Genomic DNA, 26,520 nt, shown 5'->3' with positions numbered 1-26,520 from the left:
TAGCTACATTCTAAATGGCTTTTTCTGGTCAATAAAATTGTTCAACGGTCGTAGCTTTCTAAATTAAAATCATATTCAATTTGTCAGTTTTAAATATTAAATTTACATTAAACCCTTAGTTACGTAATATAAGAAAAAATCATTAGAAACTATTGGATATTTCAAGCGAGATACCATAAGTGAAAGAAAAGCCTATTTGGTTCCCATAGCCAGTCACAACTTTTTCCCATTTTTCTAACAAAGCTGGAATACCATTATGGTAAAACTGTTCATCTTGTGACACTATCCAAGGATCAAGCCATTTTTGGAGGTCCTCTTGTGAGTAAAGCTGCTTCTGAGCCAGACCATGTGCCATCAAACGGAACAAATAATAATCAGACGGTGCAATATTTGAGGAATATAGTAGGTGGGGTAGGACATTCCTTTTAAGCGTTTCCAGGTAGATTGTAACGGGTTTGGTAACGTGAGTACAAGCGTTCTTATGCACCAGGATCGCTTTTTTGTGCCTTCCATGGTATCGAGGCTATAAGAAACTCAAGTTACTTGTTTCTGAATCAATTCCAACATGTAATAGCTTTAAAATGGCTTAATGAGTGACTGCCAACTCTGAAGCAAGCTTCTCTTGAGTTTGACATGGAAGATTGTAATTCACTGTCTTCGAAGATTTTTAGCCTTCCTTGACCCGGACAGTCGTTAATATCGAAATCACCGTCTTTTAAGCGACGAAACCAATCACGGCACGTTGTTTCACTTGCGGCAACACGTAACTTTTTGGAGCTCCAGATGTGCTTCAGCCGCCGATTTCTTTGACAGAAAGATGAAAATTAACACTTCCCACATATGATCATTATTGAAAAAAAAATCTGATAAATTCGCACAACCAAAAGTGTATGACACAAAAACAAAGTGCCTAATGTGAAAACCCAGTTCCTTTTTCAGATGTCTAGGTTAAGTTTATCACGTTTTCGATATATCAAAATCGAACACCACTAACTGCTGAAGCCATCTATTAACAAGCTGCGGGAACTTGGTAGCGCTCGTAATAAATACAGATGAGTCAAGATCAACTGATAATCAGCACGTCAATAAAATAAAGTAAATGATGCTTGAAAATCGACAATTAATAGTCAGAGATCTAACTGGCATCGTTGGAATATCCGAAGGATCAGTGAAAACCATTTTGAAGGATCATTTGGGCCTAAGCAAAGTGAAAGCACGATTGGTTCCAAAATCACTTAATTTTTTTCGAAAAGCAGCGTCGCGTTAACTTCTGTGAAACAATGCTTTCCGGATACCATGAAACGTACTGTTACTGGCGACGAATCTTGAATCTAAACTTACGACGCGGAAACAGACGATCAATCGGCTGAAAATCGTAGCAAAGTTGAGCCGAAGCCGAAAAAACACGTCAAAAAGCAAGGTTATGTTCATAGTTTTCTTCGATTATCCAGGTGCAGTGCACTCCGTATGCCTTCCGACTGGTCAAACTGTCAACTTGGCATACTATTTGAGTGTTATGCGTCGTTTGCGTGAAGCTATTCGTAAAAGGAGGGCGAAATTATGGGCCGACAACTCTTAGTTTTGATACCACGATGATGCACCGTCGCATACTGCATTGATTCTTCGTGAGTTTTTCGCCAACTTTTCAACCAATATCGTGCCGCACCCACCATATTCGCCTGATTTAGCTCCGTGTGACTTCTGGCTTTTCAGCAAACTGAAACGACTGCTTAGGGAACACCGTTTTGAGTCAATTGAAGACATTAACGTAAATCGCTACGCGCATTGAAGACTATGCTGGAAATTATCTTTAATAACTGGTACGAGGTTTGGAAAAAACGTTAGCAAAGGTGTATTGAGGCCAAAGGGGATTAATTTGATGGGGTCCTCCCCCCGAATAAATTAAGAATTTTAAAATTATGAACAACGTCTTACTATTTTTTGCCTGTTATTGCCCAAAGCCTTCAAAAATTTACACAAAAACCCACTTAAGAGCAAATTATTCAAAATTTCTCTATGAGCATCCATATTTGTTACTTTATCTCGTACACAACTTTTACACACACGTAACCCTGATAATCAAGTCTTATCGGCATTTACCTTAACCATCTACATATGTACATATGTATTTATGTTTATATTTGTATGAGATAAGCAGGTAGAATAATATTTGGAATTCGTTTATCACGCGCATTTGTTTAAGCAGTTTTGCCACTGTAAATTAAAACGATGAACAACAACAAGGAATAAAGTGAATTAGACGCACACAAAGGCATCTAACTCCATAGACACACAGACCTAGATGTACCTGTAGATATGTATGGTCTGCCGAAAGAATCTCATACGATTTGGCTTAGAATATACCTAAATATATATGTAAGTGCGCGTGTGTGTGAGTAAACTACATGTGTGTGTGTCTCTAACAATATGCAAATATTCTAGCTATTAGTGCGGAGAGAGAAAATATAAAGAGTAGCGGTAAAAAACCTAGAAAATACCCCGAAAAAGATTACATTAACAACAGGTTGTAAAAGTTGTGAAATACAAAAGCTATTTAAATACTAAAAGCATACAGAATATTACAAACATTAGTACTTTATGCGCGAACACATCGCTCTCCATATACTAATGTATGCATGCAGCTAGGTATGAGCTTTCGAAACACTTATTCACTGTGAAAATTTTCTCAAATCTCTGCATTGACAAGTCATCAACAACTGGGCGAGATCTGAGCTAAAATACGTAGACAAGCGTGCGGTTCTAACTTGGTCAAATGAGATGAGGCAATAGGCGGCATATATACATACATACAAGCATACATACACATAACTATAATCAATATGTACATTGATATATGTATTAAGTATGTACAGTGATGCGTGAATATTTTGACTGCTTAGAACAGAGAAGAGTAATGCCCAGAGGAACAGTGCTGAGCATCTCAGAATAAGATTGCTTTCGAAAACCATTTTCTATAAATGAAATAAGTGCAAAGATACATACTTGTATGTACGTGTTGATTGTCGAAACCTGCCAGTGCTGACTGTCAAAATTGTCGCGTGTGGAAAATGAAAAAATGGAAGCAAGAAACAAGCAGAGAAGTAAGAGTGTGGTCGGTAACGACGAATAAATAAGTGATTTTTTAACTAAACTTTTGAGTCAAATGTAAAAAGTGGCAAATTAGTTATGTACTCGGATGTCTGGAGCCTCTTTTGAAAAATTTTAGATAATTAACTCCGTTTCGAATAACTTGACTCTCCAACATCTTCCAAAAATACATTTTTGTTTTCGAATTTTCAAATTTCTGAATGCTTATCTTACGCATGGACTAGTTCAGGGGAGTTGAATTCGAATAAGGTACTGGTTAGGCATAATTTATGTCATATGAGATATTGGCTTAATTACAACAACAGTTCTTGTGTTTTTACGTGAATACCTGCCGACGACGACCTTACCTCAGGGTGCTTAAAAGCACATAGATCAAAACAATGCGTTGATTAGCGCCCCAAATAATATATGTTTTTTGCAAGTATTATTTGGTTCCAATTGGTCAGGTGGAAGGGAAACCTCTTCCACCATGGTCGGTTTCGAGGCTGACCTAAAACCTCTGACGTGCAGTGGGTCCGGCTCCTGGCCGCAGTGCAACTCCATACTGAACTGAATTTTCATTTCTACCTACTTTTAGGTTTTAATCGTGGCTGTGGCTGCTCAAAAGGTCCAAACTCAATGAGCTGATTGGAAAGAACTCCAAGGGCTAACTGCTCCCCGTGGTACCAGATTTAAGTCTCCGGTCAGAACTTGTAGCTTTTGCTACTACCAGTTAAGCACCCATCAAACTAAATGGCTGGTGACATTTGCCGCTTTAACTTTAAATGGAAGAAGGAATCTCATTCAAAGTCTATAATATCAGTTCAAGCTGAGAATTATAGCACTACTTCGGACAAGACTAGGCTGAAATTTCGAACAGACACAGTGCATATTGGATTTTAGTCGTCTCTTACGACAGACGGCGGGCAAATGCCGGTAATCCATTTCTGAAATTTTTAAGCTCTAACCATCTTATATAGTCTAAGGGAGCAAATTTCCAAAGATCTTACCACAGTTCCAGTCTGTGGTAGCTAAATCTGGAAAATTTATGTCATTTGTTATACGGCAGGAAATATTAGATGAAGGCGATAATTTGAGTCAATAGCAAATGTCAGTTATGTCAAATGTTGCAAAACAAAAAATTTCAGACCGTTCGAAAGCTGTGAGAAAGAGCAAAAGTGGGGAAAGTGGGTGTCATATAAATTGAATAAAAGCAAATGGAAAACCGAAAAAACACATGTGAAAAATGATTAACAGTTTATGAAAAGGGCAAAGAGATATACACATTATTTGGCTATGACACAATTTGAGGTGTGAATTGATTGAACATTAAATCGTTAAGTGGATAAACGAAATATTCGTCACAAGTGATTATAAAGTTAACCATAAGCTCATTGACTGATAAGTAATGGTAAAGAGTTCGAAAAAATTATAAATCAGAAAAATGTGTAAGAAAGAGTCAGGCTAAAAAGATCTTGATTTTCAAAGATGTCTACTATATATAAAATTGAACACTATGGGGGGCTTCTTTATGGAGAGAAGATTTTTATCTTAAAATCAGATAGTGGAAATATATATTCTTAAGCGGAGTGATACGATCCATCTTATATCATAATCTCTTTTAGATGACATTTAGTTATTAAGTCTATATGAAAGCATTCCTAAATGAAGCACAAATGAGGGTTCAAACATTCTTAAATCCTGAAATCATATACGGCAGCTATTGGACAATAGCCATAGTGATTTTTGCAGAACACGCATGACACTTTTCAACGTGACTGTAATACGATGGACATTAAGATCTGACCAAACAAAACTACATATGTACGGTATATCCACCATTCCTAATTTCAGTGTTGATCGCAGTGACTCTCAAATCTAACTGTCTCTAGATGTTCGAGTCAATTTTATGCAACTGATCAGTGCAAACATCACATTTTTATACCCTGAACAGGGTATATTAAGTTTGTAACACCCAGAACGAAGCGTCGGAGACCCTATAAAGTATATATACATATATAAATGATCAGTATGTTGAGCTGAGTCGATTTAGCCATGTCCGTCTGTCTGTCTGTCCATCCGTCCGTCTGTCTGTATATATACGAACTAGACCCACAGTTTTTAAGATATCGTTTTGAAATTTTGCAAACGTCATTTTCTCTTCAAGAAGCTGCTCATTTGTCGGAACTGCCGATATTGGACCACTACAGCATATACTTATCTACCATCCACACTGAATGATCGGAAAAAAGTTCTTGTATACTTTTTCATTTGACAAGATTTATTCACGAAATTTGGTAAAGATTATTTTCTAAAGCAACAATGTAATCTCCGAAGAAATTGTTCAGATCGGCTTACTATAGCATATAGCTGCCATACAAACCGAACGATCGGTATCAAGGGCTTGTATGGAAAACTTTCGCATTTGACGTGGTATCTTCACGAAATTTGACATGGATTACTGCTTAAGGAAATAATATAATCTCCGAAAAAATTTTTCAGATCAGATTACTATAGCATATAGCTTCCATATAAACTGAACACATAGTTACTAAAAGAAATCCACCTGTGAAGGGTATATTAGCTTCGGTGCAACCGAAGTTAACGTTTTTTCTTGTTTGAACTAAGACAACCTACCAAGGTGCTGATAGTGTTGTTACTCCATGTGAGTCGAAACTTCTCGAAATATTCACTAAAACTTACCTTCCGTCTTCAACTCAACAGAAAGATGGCGAGTGGGTGACTTCCTTTCTGGAGCATTTGAGTGTCACAAATGAACAATACGACAAAAAAAAACTAGTTTTCAAACCGTTATCTAAGGAATACACAGTATCTCATGTACATGACAAGATGACGCCTTGAAAACGTCATCTTAATAGAATTGCTATCAAGGCATATCTCTCCTGATCCAATAATATTCTTACTAGATATTTTTACCAAATTATTCGAATTGCTTACAGCCGCATATTTTCTTAATTTATAAGTATTTATTATGAATAAATTTTTCGCAACACTTCGCAATATAAGAAATAACTCGCGCTGATCGTTATTGACAGCGAAAGTTCCGCGCGTTGCAGTTCAACTCAATTGAAATTCAAAAAATGCGTCAGAAAAATGTTTTGTGTTATTTTTTTCCACTTGCCATTTATCGTTTTAATGCTTTTAATCGATCGATAATGAAATGCAAAATGTGGCCACTTAAATAATTACCGCATTTATAAGTTCAGACAATTAAGTAGACAAGAGGTGAAGAAACCAAGAGACATACTTACAAATACGGATACTACACATATGTACATACGTGCTTATGCTTAAGTATTTGTTTATGAAATATGTAAGAAAACATAATAAAAAATTTAAAAATATATAAATACAAAAATATAAAAGAAAATTAATTAATTATGCACGAAAATCACGTTTGACAACAATGCGCCGATCATTTACGTTATTGTTGGCAGTCAAAAGTGAAAGGGGTATGGCTGCCAACAGCAGAGCTTGTGTTAAGAAGAAAGTCGAAAAGGAATTTTAAATTTCAAGAAATCAATTTGAGTTTAAGTATGACTTATAAACAATTTCTTATAAATTATTGCTAGAATGCATAAGTGAGGTTATGTTTGTTAGGCAAAAAATAGTAAGACTTTGTTCATAATTTTAAAATTTTTAATTTATTCTTCAAAATCTATATCGTCCCCCTAAATGTAGTCTCCTTTGGCCACAATACAATTGTTTTTGTTTTTTTTCTTTCAATTCTCGAAACAGTTATTAAGTCTTCAAGGCGCTTAGACTCGGAGAAATACATTTGTGTTCACGTTTCGAACATACTCTAGAACAGGCCCGTCCAACATAATTTTGTGAAGGGCTAGGTTTAGCATTTTCATAACCGTAGCGGGCCAAAAAAAAAATAAAATGACCTTCAGTTTTGGTATATTTATTTATTTATAATAAGCAACATCACATAAATCTTAATATATTATTATTAATGTAACTATGGCCTTAGCATATAAAGATATTCTTATTCTTAAAATCTAATTAATGAGATGTCTGAAATTTTTTCTGTTTGCACAGCGCATCTATGTGAGCTGGAGTTTTAGAAGTGGCTATGCGCAAAGTGCCTTTAAGATGGCTATCTAATAAAGATGATCTGGTTTTTGATTTGTTAAATTTCATGCGAGAAAACAACTGCTCGCAAACATATGTACTACCAAATAAAGAAATATGTTGAATAGCCAGTTTAGTAAGGTTTGGGTATTGACTGGGTGTAATATACTTTTTGTAAAATTCAATTAAGTTTGGAAGACAATTATTATATGCTGTTTTTAGATGAGAGCTGCTTTGCAATTCTATTAACTCCAGCTGTAAACTCTGCGCAGCGCCTTCAATTTCAACATCAAATGGATTTTGAAATACTTTCATGCAGGGAGTTTGTGATTTGAAGTCTGCGAATCTGTCGTCAAACTCGTTCCTTTTTTGTGGATAAGGTCTCCCAATGAATCAACTGCTTTTGTTCCAGCTACTTTTCAAACAATAAAAGCTTTTTTGTGAAAGCTAGAACGTGTTCGTATAACTGTGTGCATAGTTGGTCTTTCCCTTGTAGTTTTAAGTTAAGATCAGAAAGATATTTAGTTATATCAACCAGGAAAGCCAGATCAGCCAACCACTCCTCATCAGTAAGGAAAGAAATTTCTTGGTCTTTGTTGCCAAAAAAAATCTTTAAGTCGTCCAGCAGGGAATAGAATCGTTTTAGTGTGGCTGCTCTGCTGAGCCAGCGAACGCGACTTAAGTATACAATGTCTTCGTGATCTGAACCGACATCAGCCAGAAAAGCCTGGAACTGTCTGTGGTTAAGCCCTCTTGCGCGTATAAAATTAACTGTCTGCACTACTTTATCCATCACGTGTATCAGGCCTATACAACTGGGATGCCCAAAGGCTATAAGAGATGGCGGGCCGGATGGTGGCCCGGGGGCCGTATGTTGGACAGGCCTGCTCTAGAATTTTCCACCATAAAGAGACACATTTGTGGTCAGCAGAAGTTGATAGAATATAAGAACGATATCTTGCTACTACTAAAGTTTCAATGGAGTATCAATAACCAAAGTTCGTTAATATTTAAGTGTCAGAAATCGGGCAATCAAAAGTAGTAAACATTTGGTGAGGCCACCTGAAAATAATATTAGCTGCTCCAGGTCAGAAATATGTACTTTGCGAAGTAGAAAACTTTACTGCTTGATGATTGCTAAGTAAAGTTAGCTTAGTCTAACAATTGTCGTGTTCAAAAAGATGGTCACTTATCGACATAGCGCTTAGAGTTTGCCAAAAATTTATTAAGGCGGCTGGTATCAGTTTCAGTCAATTCACCAGGTTCCTTAAGAGTACGGCAACCGAGATGCTTAACCTTAGACCGGCGAGAGCAGGACCGCTTCTAGATGTTTTCACTTCATCTTTCAGCCTATAGCTTTTACAAGTAAAGCTTCAACTTTTTTTAGGCTCAACGACTGAATTTCAATGGGACAATGTCCAGTTAGGACACCTAACACGACAACAACGTGAACCTAAAAAGCTAGTGGTCCAAAAACCTTTCGCAAGCCCACAAGTGCTCTAGTTGCTGGTCGAAGCCTGCTGAGCTCGCGTGAGGGCCATAGATAAAACGCCAGAATGCACGAAAATAGAGGAACACCTGTTCGTCTCGATCCTGTTGGGATTTGGGTAAGGCTGCCTTTACGTTTTAGCTCATTATCTTAACAGTTTCCGATGATTCCACTGTGACCAGGCAGAGACAAGTCGAATTTGAACCAGCTTGATGATAGTAGTAGTGAGATCATACACTCCTTGACTAGTTTTCCCGGAGTTTGATAGATACCGCAATGCACCTGTCAGCAATGTCCAAGTTTGCTATCTGTAGAATGGCATTAAATGCCACCGTTGGTATTTGTACGGAGTACACTACAGATTTTAATAAAAGCAACTCAATGAACACGTTATAAGGAATGTGACCTTAACGAATTAGGGACTGTGACTTCACTGAGCGTATTCCACCAGCCAAATATACCAGTGATCGCTAACTTTCCACCGAATTTTGGAAATTTTACTTCGAGCTTCTCGCTGAAGATCTTAGCACTAATTTTTTTAACGTGCTTGGGACTTCATAAATGGATAATCCGGATTATAATATACCTAAATGATTGAGAATAACGAAAGCTTCCAGCTCTACAAAGTACTTAAATTATGTTTCTTTAAAACAGCGTTTTAGTTTCACATTTAATTGTAGATAAAATTCAAGGGTGTTTCATTCACTGCTTTAGATAATCACTAACTCTATTTTATTATTCCCTGAAAAGCTTTGAGCCTTCATGAAAGCTCTCGACCAAGACGCAAAGCACTAAAATGACAAAACTAATATCCACGGAAGCGCGGCAGTCGGTAGCTTTCAATTTCTAATAACAAAGTAACAACTCAATTAGGTCTAACATAGACTCAGTAAGTTAATATTTTCCAGTTTTACCGAGAGCATCAATATGCTGTTGCTGTCATTTGAACAACGTCACTCCATATATCTTTCTAGCTCTCTTTTCCATAAATACCATAAGATCATTCATTTTAATACCAAAGTAACACATAATATTCAAACGATTAATTGAATACAGACAGTTTTCCGCTTAATCAAGCAATAACGGCGTGAGGCAAACTACAGACATACCTACATATGTTTCTTTATTTGTGTTCATCGAACGCCTTCATTGTTTTTATGAAATAGACGTAAACGGTAATTTTGTTTTGAATTGGAAACTGTGTGTTAGTTCAGTTGGCTTTTCTAATAAATAACACTAAAACATTATGTAAATCGCCGGCCCACCATTTCTAGTCATTTGACTTGAAACTAGCTCGTGTTTAAAAGATCAACAGCAATTGTTGTAGGCGACTATGACGTGGGTGTTGGACGGTGGTGTCACACAAGACGGGGAAAGTATATTAACTAACAGTAAAGGACAGACATTTAGTTTGTCATGTTTTTTCCTAGTTTGTGTTATGTAAAAAAGCAAGCCTAATAAGGTTATTCGAAGTGCTAAAAGTACGTTCAAAACTATACATGGCCACCAGCTTAGTACTTTTTGAACCAACGAAGTGATGACTAATAGTTCATTACTTTTTTCTTATACCATCAATCCGGTATATTCAAGCCGCGAAATGGTGAGAATTTACCGAAGTATTCCTGTTTGTCTGGTGTAGACAACTTGATCTTTGAAGGCTTGAATATTAAGCATCCAAGATCATGTCCACAAAACTCGGCATTATTTCTAAACTCAACCCATCCTTCTTCATCTATTAAAGTAAAAGTTAAAGGAGGATTGTGGTTTAAATTTTGTACTTCACTTAAGACTTGTCATGTAAATATTGATCATACCACATACTAGCCACCAATTCTCCATTCTTATCACTACAACCTATCATCCATGGTAAATAGTAAAATGGCTGTGTAGCAGGTGGAATGAAAAGTTCGCTTATACCCACACACACATCAAAAAAGTTCCTTAAATAATTTCGTATGCCGTGAAGTTGTTCGAGAGAGTAGAAAATTTAAAGATATCAAAGGAACGTGTTGGATATACTCTGAATGAATATTTGGGTATGCGAAAGATCTGTGCAAAGTGGATTCCGCGCGAGCTCATAATCCGCCGTGTCGCAAGTCAGTGAAAACGATGTAAAAATTTCATGATTTGAACTTCAAATTGCTTCCACCATCCATCCATTCCATCTTCAAATCTGCCCAGTCTCCCAGTGACTACTTCCTGTTCTGAAATTAAGAGAATGTTCGCTGGAAAGCAATTTAACAATAATGTAAAGGTAACGCAAAAACCAAAGACTTAAGGCATATGGTATTGGATTTTTTTTATTGATAATCGATATATCGCCTTCGAAGATATCAAAAAACTTTGTTTTCTAACGGGTAATCCAAGTAGAGGTACTTTTTTCAATAGCCTGTTATGTTATTTATGTTCAGTATTGTTTGGCATTTCATCATGGAGAGACTGAACAACGTTTACAAATCCTTCAACTTTAAGAAAATTCACGTTCTGTAAAGAATATGTTTTGCGCACTTTGCTCAACTTATGGTCAACATAATCGACCTACTAATCACACTATCACCCATCTTGAGACCCAACATTCATTATTGGATAAACCACGTCCAGCACGCAGTGAAAAAAATAAAGTAGTCGTACCTGTCAGTGTACGCGAAGACCGTGGACAGTCGATTAGGCGCTGTTCGCAGTAACTCGAACTGACGTATGGCAGGACTCTGCGCATTTTACGTCGAGATCTTAAATTAAAAGCGTAACAAAATACAGCTTGTGCAAGAACTGTAGTCGCTCGACCTTCCCAAGCGACATCATTTTGCTCTAGGGGCTTTTGAAAAGTTCCAAGAAGATCCCACGTTTTCGAGCCAAAATTTGTTCAGCGATGAGGTCCATTTCTGGCTTAATAAACAAGCAAAATTGCCGCATTCGGAACGAAGAGCAATCTAAAAAGATTAATGAGCTGCCATTTCATCCAGAAAAAAACAACGGTTAGGTGTGGTTTGAGTGCGGGTGGAATCGTCGGTCCATATTAATTCAAAAACAAGTAAGGAAGGGCTAAGTTCGGGTGTCACCGAACATTTTATACTCTCGCATGATAAAGTGATAATCGAGATTTCATTAACCGTCATTTACATATTTTTCAAATACCGTATTTGTGTAAAGTTTTATTCCGCTATCATCATTGGTTCTTAATGTATACATTGTACAGAGAAGGCATCAGATGGAATTCAAAATAGCGTTATATTGGAAGAAGGCGTGGTTGTGAACCGATTTCACGCATATTTCGTACATGTTATTAAGGTGTTAGGAAAATATTATATACCGAATTTTATTGAAATCGGTCTAGTAGCTTCTGAGATATGGTTTTTGGTCCATAAGTGGGCGAGGCCACGCCCATTTTCAATTTTTAAAAAAAGCCTGGGTGCAGCTTCTTTCTGCAATTTCTTTCGTAAAATTTAGTGTTTCTGACGTTTTTTGTTAGTCGATTAACGCACTTTTAGTGATTTTCAACATAACCTTTGTATGGGAGGTGGGCGTGGTTATTATGCGATTTCTTCCATTTTTAAACTGTATATGGAAATACCTGAAGGAAACGACTCTGTAGAGTTTGGTTGACATAGCTATAGTAGTTTCCGAGATATGTACAAAAAACTTAGTAGGGGGCGGGGCTTCGCCCACTTTTCCAAAAAAATTACGTCCAAATATGCCCCTCCCTAATGCGATCCTTTGCGCCAAATTTCAATTTAATATCTTTATTTATGGCTTAGTTATGACACTTTATTGGTTTTTTGTTTCCGCCATTTTGTGGGCGTGGCAGTGGGCCGATTTCGCCCATCTTCGAACTTAACCTTCTTATGGAGCCAAGGAATACGTGTACCAAGTTTCATCATGATATCTCAATTTTTACTCAAGTTACAGCTTGCACGGACGGACGGACAGACGGACGGACGGACAGACAGACATCCGGATTTCAACTCTACTCGTCACCCTGATCACTTTGATATATATAATCTGACTCTTTTAGTTTTAGGACTTACAAACAACCGTTATGTGAACAAAACTATAATACTCTCCTTAGCAACTTTGTTGCGAGAGTATAATCATATCGGTGAAAACGTAACCGCCAAAAACCAGTGTGATATCACGCCGTTAGACTATTTCCTGTGCGGATATGTAAAGTCTAAAGTCTATGCGAACAATCCCGCTTCGATTCAGGCCTAGTGGCAAACATCCCGCGTGTCATTCGCCAGTCACCAGTCGAAATACTCGAACGAGTCATCAAAAATTGGATTTAACGGATGGATCATCTGAGACGTAGCCACGTCCAACGTTTAAAAGATAATCTTCAAAAAATAAATGCCACAGTATAGCCTTTCAAATTTCGCCATTAAATTTAAAGTTTCTGTGTTTTTTCTTTAGAACAGTAGGGAACCTCGAAATAGATCACCCTTTATAAAATTTCTTAAAACTGCCGTAACTCTAGGTTAAAATTTTATTTTAGGTGTGCTAATGACAATCAATTGTAAGGTTAACACGAAGTGTCTACCGCTAAAACAGAAATTATCAATAAATTAGAGTTTTAAGTTCGTGCTGCAGCGCATTATTACTTATCGCTTAAATACGAGTATTATTCTATCGGGTGATTTTTTAAGAGCTTGATAACTTTTTAAAAAAAAAAAACGCATAAAATTTGCAAAATCTCATCGGTTCTTTATTTGAAACGTTAGATTGGTTCATGACATTTACTTTTTGAAGATAATTTCATTTAAATGTTGACCGCGGCTGCGTCTTAGGTGGTCCATTCGGAAAGTCAATTTTGGGCAACTTTTTCGAGCATTTCGGCCGGAATAGCCCGAATTTCTTCGGAAATGTTGTCTTCCAAAGCTGGAATAGTTGCTGGCTTATTTCTGTAGACTTTAGACTTGACGTAGCCCCACAAAAAATAGTCTAAAGGCGTTAAATCGCATGATCTTGGTGGCCAACTTACGGGTCCATTTCTTGAGATGAATTGTTCTCCGAAGTTTTCCTCAAAATGGCCATAGAATCGCGAGCTGTGTGGCATGTAGCGCCATCTTGTTGAAACCACATGTCAACCAAGTTCAGTTCTTCCATTTTTGGCAACAAAAAGTTTGTTAGCATCTTGGTTGACATGTGGTTTCAACAAGATGGCGCTACATGCCACACAGCTCGCGATTCTATGGCCATTTTGAGGGAAAACTTCGGAGAACAATTCATCTCAAGAAATGGACCCGTAAGTTGGCCACCAAGATCATGCGATTTAACGCCTTTAGACTATTTTTGTGGGGCTACGTCAAGTCTAAAGTCTACAGAAATAAGCCAGCAACTATTCCAGCTTTGGAAGACAACATTTCCGAAGAAATTCGGGCTATTCCGGCCGAAATGCTCGAAAAAGTTGCCCAAAATTGGACTTTCCGAATGGACCACCTAAGACGCAGCCGCGGTCAACATTTAAATGAAATTATCTTCAAAAAGTAAATGTCATGAACCAATCTAACGTTTCAAATAAAGAACCGATGAGAATTTGCAAATTTTATGCGTTTTTTTTTAAAAAAAAGTTATCAAGCTCTTAAAAAATCACCCGATATATAGTTTTCCAAAAAAACCGCGTCTGACCTAATATACGTCATGATATCTACGGATGTGATGATACGTGTCATCAATTTATTTCCGGATTCTGATATTCATACATATATTAAAATTACGACATAGAGCTAACTGATCCATAGGTTATCGCTAAATTTTGTACATTTCAGAAATTTTCAGAGAATAGAAACATAATTTGTCAAATTTTCAGCTGCTTGGAGAGACATAACGCCCACCGCGACACCACCGCTGCACACGCCCTCACAATTTAGCATTGTAATTGTAAACATCTTGCCATGTCGCGCCTTCCAATAAGGATTGCTTTATTTGTCAATATTGCAGCTTTTCGCCAAATAAAGACATCCACAAGTAGGTGAGTAGGTAAATTTCAGCAGTTATGTTATGTGCACAAACCCAAACCCGAGCGAGACTGCTTACCAGCTGTATTTATACATCTACTCATATGACTGCCCGCCCCACACAAAGACGAACTGTGCATATTCTCGACTACTTACGGCGCAATCCTTCGCTGATTGCCACATGAAGACACAGAAGACAAAATTGAAGAATGTTGGCACGTTCTACGGTAGGAAGAAAACCAATAAACACATTTGAACGCGTAGAATAATAAGCATACGCGCTCGCTACTTCTTACACACGTGCTGAACGAGTGAACATGTGTGAATGTGTTTCGGAGGGAGGGCAGAAAAATCCTATTTGAAATAAAAACGGATTGGTTTGGTAATATGAGAGATGCAGATATGTACGATTGTGCATCAGCAGCAGTGATCAAAGTGATAAAATGGTAATGATATGTTCAAAATTCAGAAGGTTCCACAGTGTTTGGTGCAGTAGTCGATCTGCAGATGGAAATGTACGAGGTGATGAACGCGGATGTGTGTGTATGGCTGCATGAATGTACTTACCGTCTGCCAAAGGTGCATTTGGTTATGTCTTCCTTCTGGTACGTGCTAGCGTCTTCACAATAAGTAGCGAATTCACGTGGCAGCAGGTGTTATAGGAAATGTTTTGATTTTTCTTCAAGCCCTACCCACGAATTCAACCTTCCTAGCAATCTGAAACCACAAAAAAATATTAGTTTAAAAAAAACAATATTTGTACCCCTTTTTTGGATATGTGCTTAATTCCAGACATAAACAAATCTATAACCTGAGACATCGTGGGTATGGTTTTAAAAAAGACAGCTTCGAGAAAAACGAGTTTGAAGTTTCACGTTTACCTATGTATCGGTATGCCTATATCTCCGAATATAATTTAAATCTCGAAAAATACATATGTAGACATATAATAAGGAGCGAAGCAAATGGGTCTGCTAGTGAACGAGGGCAAGACGAAATATCTCCTGTCATCAAACAAACAGTCGTCATACTCGCGACTTGGCTTCCACATCACTGTTGACAGTCATAACTTCGAAATCGTAGATAATTTCGTCTGTCGTGGTACTGGTTCCACCAACAAGAATGTCAGGCTCGAAATCCAAGGAAGAATAACTCTTGCCAGTAGGTGTTACTTCGGACTGAGTAGGTCCTCTCTCGACGAACAAATACCAAACTCTATAAGTCACTCATTACTCTCGTTCTGCTATATGGTGCAGAGGCATGTTACGAGTTTTAGAGAGAAAGGTTCTGCGGAATACTTATGGTCTTTTGCGTATCGGCCATGACGGCACTGACATTCTTAGTTCAACGAAATAAAAGACAGAAGCTACGTTGGCTAGGTCATGTCGTCCCTATAGATGAAAATACTCCAGCTCCGAAAGTATTCGAAGCAGTACCCGCCGGGGCAAGCAGAGGAAGAGGAAGACCTTCCCTCCGTTGGAGAGATCAGGGGAGAAGAACCTGGCTGCACTTGGTATCTCGAATTCGCACCAGATTGCGAAAGAAGAAACGATTGGCGCACTGTTGTTAACTCGGCTATAACCGTCACCATCGGTGTGAAATGTATCGAACACGGCCCACAGTGCAAAAACTCGCACTTGAGGTGTACAATTCTCACACGCTGTCCACTAAGGATTATTAAATAATAGGCTATTATTATATCTGACAGCTTAATTACTTGTTTTGACGCGTGAACTGAGCTTTCTCACGGGTATAAATACGCAGTGGAATCCCATTTCTGAATCAAAAGCTTGTTATTATCGAAATTTCTATTTTATCACGGACACGAAATGACTATTAAACACATCAGCCCTACTGCATCCTTTGCTAAGCTCATAAAGACGGTTCGCTTTATTTCCAGCTTGGTCGGCGCGGATGTCTCCACGGAGAATTATCAAGTCAACATCATCACCATTATTGTGATAGTCTGCATTATCATTTACTTCATCTTCACCGCAACCACGGTGGCCAGTGTCTTTTCGGAGAACTGGACATATCTACTGGAGGCATCATGTATGGTGGGCAGCGTATTGCAAGGCATCACAAAACTCATTTCGGGCATCAGCAAAACCAATCAAGTCTCCGGCATGCGCTTGGAATTGGAAGAACTTTATCGTGTATATGAGTCCAAAGGAGAGTCATATTGTAAGGTAATGAATGCGTGTTGCGACCGTGTGTGGCAGGTCATAAAAATGGTGGGACTTATTTATGGTGCGGCGATTGTTGGAAATCTACTTCTTACAAGCTTTATGGTGTTCTTTGCAAATCAGAAAGTATATATTATGCACTTCTTCATACCCGGCGTGGACGTTGAGACGTCTTTCGGTTATCTATTGACAACAGCTTTGCATTCGTTGTGTTTTCTCGCTGGCGCTTTTGGCCTCTTTGGAGGTGATTTGTTTTTTCTAATTTATCTGGGGCAACCCGAGTTGTTTCGCGACATTTTGATATTGAAAGTGCACGAACTCAACGAAGCGGCCGCCCAAAAGGACAATAAAACTGAAAGCCTATTAATTAGTATTATTGAATGGCATCAATACTACACGGAGTAAGACTGATTTCAGTATCTGCAGAGTCTCAATACACTTCTCATATTGTGTAATTATTGCAATTACAGTTACAATGAACGCTGTAATGAGTTATTCTATTACATAATCACTATGCAAATTCTGACATCGGGCGTATCAATCGTCTTCACTATGTACATCATACTAATGGGCGACTGGCCGGGAGCGTATTTGTACATTTTGATAGCATTAAGTGGCCTCTACCTGTACTGCATTATTGGCACGAATATACAAACGTGTGTAAGTAACCAGAGCTAGGCCGATAATATATAAATTAATAAAATATCTGAAATATTAATCAAAGTTTATTTTATTTATTGTTTTATTGTTTAATTCAAAGAACGAGACATTCTTTGAGGAACTTTACAACATAAATTGGTACGAATTGGATGTGAAGGGGCGCAAAATGATGATACTAGTTTTAATGAAATCACAAAATCCAAGCGAGATCAAAATTGGAGGCGTCCTGCCACTCTCCGTTCAAACTGCACTTCAAGTAACTCTGGACCCTTAACTTTCAAACGGAATTTTTTTTTTATACAATTTATTTGATTTCAGATAACAAAAACAATTTATGGCATTTTCACTATGATGTTGGGATTTTTGGATGAAGAACAGTGAACAGATATCGCAATCACAATAAGTACAAGTTGTTTAAACAATATATATTCACGAGTAGACTACACTTTATTTGAATTAGTTGTACTACCATAAAAAATAAAATTTATTCCACTATCGTTTGTGTTCTCCTTTTAAATTTTACAGTTTTATGATACATTTCTGCCCAACTTTAATATGACTAAGTGAGATAATGATATAAGTTTTGCAATACTTTCAAAGGTATTGCCTACATATCGGCGCGTAGTAGATAATTTTAATCAATTTTAAAACCGGATTCGTACATGAAGTTTAGATTTGATTTGAAATTTTTTTGAATTTTAAACTGAACAGAGGTTTTCTAAATTGTGTTGCTTCAAATGAAACTGTAAAACCTTCAAGTCGAATTATTGTTATTTAAAGAGGAAACATTTTACTTCGACCGATCAGTTGGAGTGGTAGCTATATGCAACAGTGATCCGATCTGTGCAAAGTTTCAGGTCGATATGAAATCGGCAAGTTCGTATCTTGAATAGTTTTTGGATGACAGTGCTCTAAAGAGCGGCCACTTGCAGGTATAAATCGGATGGTTGAAACTTTGAACGCAGTTTTCACGAAATGATATCATAAGTCAACAAGACATTGACGGATTGACTTCAAATTAAAACTGAGTATTCTTGACCATTTTTTTACCTAAAAAAATTACAGTTTTTCCAGAACTACGCCGTTTTGTTAATTTTTGATAATTTTCAATAATCGTAGGTCATTGTAAAGGAAATACCTTCAACATTTTATAAACTTTTTGATTTTTTTTGTTTCTGCTACTCATTCGGCCGGAATCATGTCAGCAGTTGGAGAACTTGTTTTGTTGGCACCTCCGAAGACAGTACATAACTCCGTTATTTTTCAATATTTTTTTTAAAAAAAGGATCTGAAAATATACCTTCTTATGTTCAAAGAACTTCGAAATATTCGATGGAGTACGTTCTTTTAAAAAAATTCACGAAAATCGCCTAACGGGCATAGCCCCTATGCACTGCTCAGGTTATACAATTAAAATATGAAATACATATAAAGTATTAAATATAGATTATTTATTTAAATGTAAAGCGTGACAGAGCAATTTAACAAGTACATATCAATACTAATTAAGCGTGTACAATTACTTGAGATTAGAACTTTTGCAGTCTACTGAATTATTAGCGAAGTTGCTGAATAAATGAACAATATGCCAATACAAATATTTTTATTGGTTCTCTTCCAAAAAGCCGAGCATCATGGTAAATATACCATAAATCGTTTTGGTAATCTGAAAATAAGCAACACAATATTACCTATAATTCAAACCCATACAGTTTTGTAAATACGCTTAGAAAGCATAAGAAGTCATTATAACCTTAAGTGCAGTTTGTACGGAGAGTGGCAAGAAACCGCCGACTTTAATCTCGCAGGGATTTTGTGCCTTCATTAAAATGGGTATTATCATCTTCTGGTTTTTCACCTCCAAATCGTAAAAATTTATATTCCAAAGCTCTTCACAAAATGCGGTATTCTGCGGAAAAATAAAAGGTAAATTGATAAATTGGCGTAATCCTAGTGATTTCAAAACACTTTGGCTCAAACGCTTACGCAAGTTTGAATTTTCGTGCCCATTATACAATATAGATAGAGGCCACCAAAGGCGACTAAAATATATAGGTACGCACCAGGCCAGTCACCCAGTAGAATAATGTAGAGCGTGCATATAATTGAGATGCCCGATGTGACGATTTGCATGCTGTTTATATAATAAAAGATACGATTACAACGCAGATTGTAGCTGAAAAAAGTGAAAAAATTAGATTAGAAAATTTCATAAAACTACACAACACCCACTCCGTATAGTATTGATGCCACTCAATAATTTCGATGAGCAGCCGTTCGGCGGTACTGCTATTTTCAGCAGCAGCCTCATTCAGCGACTTCACCTTCAACACCAACAGATCAAGAAACAACATCGGCTGCCCTAAAAAGAGCAAAAAGAATAGATCGCCGGCGAAGAGACCGAAAGCGCCAAAAAGAAAGCACATAGTATGCAGGGTCAATGTCATCAGATAGCCCACTTGTGTGTCGACATCAATGCCAGGTATCATGAAGTGCATTAAAAACACTTTTTCGTTAGATGCAAATATCAAAACGACGGTAATCAATATTATGCCCCCGCCTGCAACAAAATACACTTGCCCCACCATTTTTATCACTTGCCACACACGTTCACAAGATTTATTTAGCGCCTCGGCATAGTCGTCGCCCTTCATTTCATATTCACGATACAGATTTTCCAACTCTATACGAATGCCACAGATTTCTTTGGCGAAAGCAAATGCCGAAATGAGTTTAGTGATGCCCTGCAACACGCTGCCCACCATACACGATGCTTCCAGCAAGTAAGTCCAGTTTTCCGAAAAGACACTGGCCACTGTGGTGCCGGTGAAGATGAAGTAAGCCACAATGCAGATTATCAAAGTAATGGTGATAATGTTGACGCGATAATTCTCATCGGCGACATCAGCACCGACCAAACTAGATATTAAATGGAAAAACTTTATAATCTTCCCAAACGATTCGGTTGGGCGCACTTTTTTGGTGGCCATTTCGCTGTGCGTAGAAAAAACTTTATAACGGTACGTTGCTTTATAGCTGAGAAAACTAATCACGCATACGAAGAATTGCGTTACCTGTATTTATACTCGTCTGATTGCAATGCGTACTTCAAAACAAGCAATTAAACTGTCACAGTCACTAATTGGCACAGTAGCTCTGTTTGTGAGTTTAGACTGAAGAACTTTCTAGAAATCACTCATGCCAAGTACATATTTGGAGGTAAAACATTAGTAAAGGCTATTGACCGTACTTCATTTAAATTTCTTTTCAAAAAATGGTCTTCAACAGATTTTAAGTCGCGGGTCCTAAACCTAGCTCACAACCCTGTGGAGAGGATATTTCGCCTTCTCACTTTAGATCGCCTTCAAACGGATGTTTTTTAGCGAGGATAATTGGGCCAAACCCAGAAGGCGTGAGCTGCTTGAGCCATATGTAAAAGAATAGTTTCTTACCACTACCAAGTGAATGGTGGTCAGAGAACTTTCCTCACTTGCCTGAACTTCTATACCTGACTCCTCCATCCATATAGTATGTACGAGATGACTGTATATCTAAGTGTGTTTTATAAAAACAAAAAATTGCAAAAGTTCATAAGATTGAATAAACGTATGGTATCCGCAATCGTTTTCGGAAAACTGCTGAAAATATCACTGGTATTATAAAATGTTTGATAGAACGCTTGATATCGACTCGCTGATGAGCTCATCAGTCTACTGAACTATTAGTGAAAGTTTAATCCAACTGACATTACTGTGACACTTCCTTATAACTATTCTGAGATCAAGTATTAAAAACCTCCGCTCACGACTGTGGAGAAGACAATGTATTTTTAGGGAATATTGGGCTTGAAGCAGACGGCTTTATAAGTATTTTTTTGGTGCTCAATTGAAGTAGTGGCTTTAGACTGTCTTTTTATTTTTAGCAGGAATGTGAAACTTGTCCGAATTTTAACAACATTCGCTATTTTGAGAGCCCAATTCTTTAATTGAGTTCTTTTTGATACCGTTATAGTTTTTCGTAGGATCTTATTACTTTTATCTTTTCTCATTTGTAATCTCATGTATATTTATCATGTGCAAAGCAGCAGAACACAATAATAAGACTAAGAATACCCGCTTAAAATATTTTATAGTTAAATAGTTAGTGATAAAAAAAACTTCTCCGAACTTATTCCGGGGTATCAAGCTCTAAATCACAAATTTCTGTTATCCTCTAACAAAAATCTTAGAAATGTTTGTTAACATCTTTTTTTTCAATATATTTTTAATTCAGCCTTTAATAAAACATTCCCATTTCAGAGCGTCATTTTCAGCATATATTCATTTATTCTAATTAGTCCTTATATTAAGTATGTGAATTCCCACAATGTGACGAAATGATTGGCAAAATAAAATCATTAATATTAATCGTAAAAATTTTCCACTTCACAATTTGAAAGTGAATGTATGTGAGTGGATTGCGGAAAACTTGAGCGTTTCAAGTGATTTTACTACGAAAATACTTGTATTAGATAAACCAAACAACGAATGCAACCCCCATTTCGAATATCCGGGCGGTTGTCAATCACTCGTCTGAAGATGCTGATGAATTGCATGAATATATGTTTGTAGACATGTGAACTCATAAGAATGCTTACTATTTGTATAAATTCGATTTTTTTGTAATTGTTGTTGTCACAACTACATAAATGAATTCATTGGAAACCATAATTGAGAAGCATTGAGGACCATGGGATAGTAATAATTTGACAACTTTGATTTCACCAAGGAAATTAAAATTTGATATTAATGAATGAGGCTCGCTAGATATACGACTCATACTGATTACAAGCACGACTGCCTAGCAGCTTGAAGTTAATTACCAAAAAGTATATGTATATGATAGCGCTTAAAGTTGAGGCCACTCACTCCGAATTTCGGTAGTAAATTTTAATAATTTGGACTCGTTGTTTGATCGTATATCTTTCCATGAAGAGAAATGTCAAAAGAGCGGGAAAAAATATAGTGTCGTTTGTTGTCCCTATCAGTCTACTTTTGTAGCGTCCCTATTGAAAACCCAGTTTATATGCTCACAACGCAGAGTGAGCAGGTCTGTATGAACTTAAATAAATAAGTATGCATATACATATATATAATGTATGGGAAAATACATCAAAATCAGTACATGCTTTAAGCAAGCATACCTTTTTAACCGCCCCATCGCTGCTTGTGGCGTCTACACAGTCTAGTTTCAGGCGCTACGCCAGCCAGGTGGAAAATTGCGTGTTAATTGCTTATATTTTCTGCAAATTCTTAACATTTACATAGTGTTTGCACTGAATCGATCGACCCAATTCCCTCACCCCTCATTTCCTGTCTTTTCTACTTCCGTTCTAATTTTGTGAATATTTTCTTCATATTCGTGTTTATATATGTAAGTGCACGGGTTATTGTATCCATTTCAGTTCCTAATAGTTGGCATTTTTGTACATTATTAGAAGTAAGCAAAATAAAAGATGAAAATTCTTAAAATTTTAAGACAGTATTTGAATAATTTTAGTATATATATTTTGGATAATTAAAATATTACAATTCATACAAAAATATATGCTACATATCTAAAATACTTTTTAACCGAAATCATTTCGACCTTCAAAACATCCACTCTCCATGATATTATATTGTATTATATTTGAGAAGATTCCTAGCTCTTCGGTGCCAAATAATGTTGATGAAAAACACTCTCCTTATCATTAATAAAGAGGACAAAGGGTTAACACTTCTTAAGAAAGCCGGTAACGAGGAAAAAATGCTGCGAGGTAACCTCATGGTTTGTTACCACAAAATTTCTCTCCGTGGAATAAGACGCAAGCCATTGCAAAAAGTGTAAGCCAAATCAAGTTAGTTTATTTCCTGGAATCTTGTTAAAAAAATATTGTTCAATATAGTTCGTCCAAGTCATACAATTCATAGTCAACAAAAATTAATTACCTACAAGCGTTTAGCTAGTAACTCTGTTCACAGTATGAAGCGCAATACATCGGTACTAAATTTGAATGAATCCACTGGATTTAAGTACTATTCGAACGCAATAAATAATAATTTACGACGAATTTATAAAACCAGAAAAAAACCTCCGCAATTACGCCAATTAACAGCTCCTTATAAATTGGGTTAGTCAATTTCTAAAAATTGCCTTCAAATCAGTTCTGAGTACACACAAACACAGACACAATACTGCTGGACGTATGTATGTAAGCGAGCTTTACAAAATCAACAATTAAAAGTTTATTAAGAGGCTTGCCGGGCACTCAAATGTGTTTTGTGTGGGAATGCACATACATACATAAGTATGTCTTGTATTTACTTTATGGCTATGGATGTGGGCCAGATTGTTTGAATAAATAGACAGTCACAAAAAGGCGTCTAACAAGAGATGAATGATATTTATGATATTAATGTACATGCAAAACAAAGATTTTCTTTTATTTACCAAAAATATTTTCAACTAAATTACGAATTCAATCGCACTCAATTTTAACTGTTTCCGCGAAATAAGAAAAATAAAAAAGTCCCAAATTTCCTATTTTCATGCTTTGGGGGAAGTTAATTATAAAGAAAATATGCAAACAGATAAATTATAATAAATTTCTAAAAAAAGAGATAAAAAAATTTAAATTTCATTTAAAAATAATCCAGAATCTTTTCTGGGCAATTATATTTAATAATTTATTTGGTGACGTCAGCTAATTTTTTTTTTGGAAAAATTGTATAAATAATTAGAAAGCCATTTCGGTTTAAAACAAAAAAATGGCAAATTCGTTCAAGTTCAACGGAAGCTTTGTCTGAATAAAATTTTAAGAAAACACCAAAGAAACAGATGCTAGAACCATGAAGGTGAATTCTTGCTTCAAATATTTAAGATATTCCAAAAATTAGATATTCATGTGCTTAACTCATAAATTCGCGAAAGCGTAAAGTATAGGAATTCGTTAATTGCTTGTACAAAAATAAAAAAAGAGTGTTATGATTTTAATATCTAAAAATTGTATTTTCGTTTAATTAAGTTTTTTTATATTTTAGAGTTTGTAGCAATTTCTTAAACAAAACTTGATTGGAAGCATAAGAAAATTGTTTCAATAACCGAATTTTTTTATATTTAAAATTTTATGCTGAGATTTCTCTCTCTCTCTCTCTTCAGTCAGACAAAAGTAGAATGTCTAATCGGTTAAATTCTAATTCATTCACAAGAAATTAAAAATCACATGTGTTGGAATACATTAACATTGAGAGACGTAGTGCGCACCACACACACCCATATATGTTTATGTCATAAATTTACAAATATATTTCAATAAAATTATTTAAATGTAATCAAGTATCACACAATCACTTGAATTTGAATGCATTACACTTGAGTGCGGCTTGCTCACAATGGCAATTTGCAATTGAAAAAAACATGTTGCGCCATTCTGGGGCTTCAGGCGCAGTCAGTATTTGCATCGAGTTCGGTTGTGTTGGTTCCAAGAGGTCGTGTCAAAGTTTATATTCTATTTTATTAAGGTGCCAATTGCCAGCACACGGCCCCGCAGCGCTCAAACACCTTCTAACACACGTTCAATAAAGCACCAACAAGCAAATCATTAAATCAGATTTGCACCGATTTGCAGCAAGTACATCATGTACACAATTGTAGCCTACTTAAGGGCGCTTCAAACAAGAATACAACTCAGCACTTCTAATATGCGGCCCAGTAGGACTGAAAACGAAATGTTCTGGCAATGCCTTACGAAATAATTTCGAAGTTGCGAATTGAAAAAAAATATTCGGCTGTTCGCATCTCCAGCATTAAAAAAGTTTTATTATGCCGTCATCAAAATATAACAGCAACATTTTACTATTAAATATGCACTAAAAACAATTGAATTAATATAAATTGAATTGGTGACTTTAAGAAACTTTTTCCAGCTGGGACAGCTTATGGTGTTCGTGTGCTAAGCTTAAATGTCGAACGCCTGTGTTTAAAGCGAAAGCGTGCCATTTGTGGGCATTTTCCCTTTTCTCTTGTTCTTTGTTAACTGCATGCATTTTTTGTCTTTTCACCATTCTTGCTTGTTATAGGCGTCACCTTTGACACCTTTTTGAACGCGAACTGCTAAGTTCCACAAGCGGATTCACCTATTTACTTGCGAATATGCACACATACATACAAGCATTTACCAATTTACTACATGTAATTAGCGCGTGCACTGAAGTGGGTACTCATATGAGGTAACTGTAAAATGATTACCATATATAGTGGATAAAAGCTTCGAGACTTTGGAATTCCATTGATATAAGCTCTAATGAATATTAAGTACGTTTGTACCAAAGCAACAGAACAAGTGCATATGAAGAGACTGTTTTACGACCTGCCTTCTGCAATTCTGACGATTTTTTATGTGTGTCACAATTGCAACATTGTTAAAAAAGGAAGGATAAGTTGACGAATTTATGAAAAATGTAATAGATTTTTTCACATATATTGGTAGACGATAAAGTCTTTTCGTATTTTGTCAATAGATGTCATTGCAGTCATATGTCTCCGGTGCTACCAATCACATTGATTCATACCAAAAAAATTCATGAAAGTCGAAAGAAAGTTAACTGTTCAAAAATTAGTGAAAATAATTAAGAAATTCGCTATATTTTGAAATTTTTGTATAAAAAAGGTCCGAATTAAGACTATGGTTCTACATTTTACGGTCAATAACTGATGAGATTGAAGCAAGCACTTGAAAAAAAATGGTCAGAACTGATCCACAGAAAAGGCTTCGTCTTCCAATCTTTGATCTCTTTGATGACTCGGCAAAAACTGGGAGAGTTTTTCTGGGAAGTTTTGATGCATCCACCATATAGCCGTGAGCTTGCACAGTCGGACTATCATTTTTTCGGTCAATGCAGATCTCCCTTAATGGAGTAAAATGAAAATTACTTTTCGCAGTTTTTCTTAATAACTAGAAAAATGGGAAATAACCCATAAGACAAGTTTTCGATGACTTTGCGACTGCCACAGGACACTTTGTGCCACT

At 36.5% G+C, this 26,520-nt stretch overlaps 3 protein-coding genes across 7 annotated transcripts in view; 1 reads left to right on the top strand and 2 right to left on the bottom strand.

The window, feature by feature from the left end:
- The window catches only part of LOC120772629 (myc box-dependent-interacting protein 1), a 193,215-nt gene that overhangs the window by 22,383 nt on the left and 144,312 nt on the right, over positions 1-26,520 (bottom strand). The gene's annotated exons all lie outside the window — the stretch shown is intronic.
- On the top strand, positions 16,432-17,971 carry LOC120772634 (odorant receptor 67d-like). Its single transcript, XM_040101357.1, has 4 exons — positions 16,432-17,212; positions 17,282-17,471; positions 17,572-17,727; positions 17,790-17,971. Exons 1-4 carry the CDS (start codon positions 16,455-16,457, stop codon positions 17,850-17,852), a joined length of 1,167 nt encoding a protein of 388 aa, XP_039957291.1. The 5' UTR covers positions 16,432-16,454; the 3' UTR covers positions 17,853-17,971.
- Positions 18,901-20,500, bottom strand: LOC120772633 (odorant receptor 67d-like). Its single transcript, XM_040101356.1, has 4 exons — positions 19,704-20,500; positions 19,458-19,647; positions 19,225-19,380; positions 18,901-19,137 (listed from the first exon to the last, which is right to left on the bottom strand). The coding sequence occupies exons 1-4, from the start codon at positions 20,459-20,461 to the stop codon at positions 19,075-19,077; spliced, it is 1,167 nt and encodes a 388-aa protein (XP_039957290.1). The 5' UTR covers positions 20,462-20,500; the 3' UTR covers positions 18,901-19,074.

Source organism: Bactrocera tryoni, chromosome 3 (genome assembly GCF_016617805.1).
Source record: "Bactrocera tryoni isolate S06 chromosome 3, CSIRO_BtryS06_freeze2, whole genome shotgun sequence".
In the NCBI taxonomy this organism is placed as follows: domain Eukaryota; kingdom Metazoa; phylum Arthropoda; class Insecta; order Diptera; family Tephritidae; genus Bactrocera; species Bactrocera tryoni.
Note: the sequence above shows the minus strand (reverse complement) of the source record. Positions and strands in the feature narration are given on the sequence as shown.

Bases quoted from the DNA above. Each gene is read 5' to 3' on its own strand.
- LOC120772634 (XM_040101357.1), top strand. From the start codon at position 16,455: ATGACTATTAAACACATCAGCCCTACTGCATCCTTTGCTAAGCTCATA. The intron at 17,472-17,571 runs GTAAGTAACCAG...TTTAATTCAAAG, and splicing joins GCACGAATATACAAACGTGT to AACGAGACATTCTTTGAGGA. The intron at 17,728-17,789 runs GTAACTCTGGAC...ATTTGATTTCAG, and splicing joins CCGTTCAAACTGCACTTCAA to ATAACAAAAACAATTTATGG.
- LOC120772633 (XM_040101356.1), bottom strand. From the start codon at position 20,461: ATGGCCACCAAAAAAGTGCGCCCAACCGAATCGTTTGGGAAGATTATA. The intron at 19,381-19,457 runs GTAAGCGTTTGA...ATTTTTCCGCAG, and splicing joins GCACGAAAATTCAAACTTGC to AATACCGCATTTTGTGAAGA. The intron at 19,138-19,224 runs GTTATAATGACT...GCTTATTTTCAG, and splicing joins CCGTACAAACTGCACTTAAG to ATTACCAAAACGATTTATGG.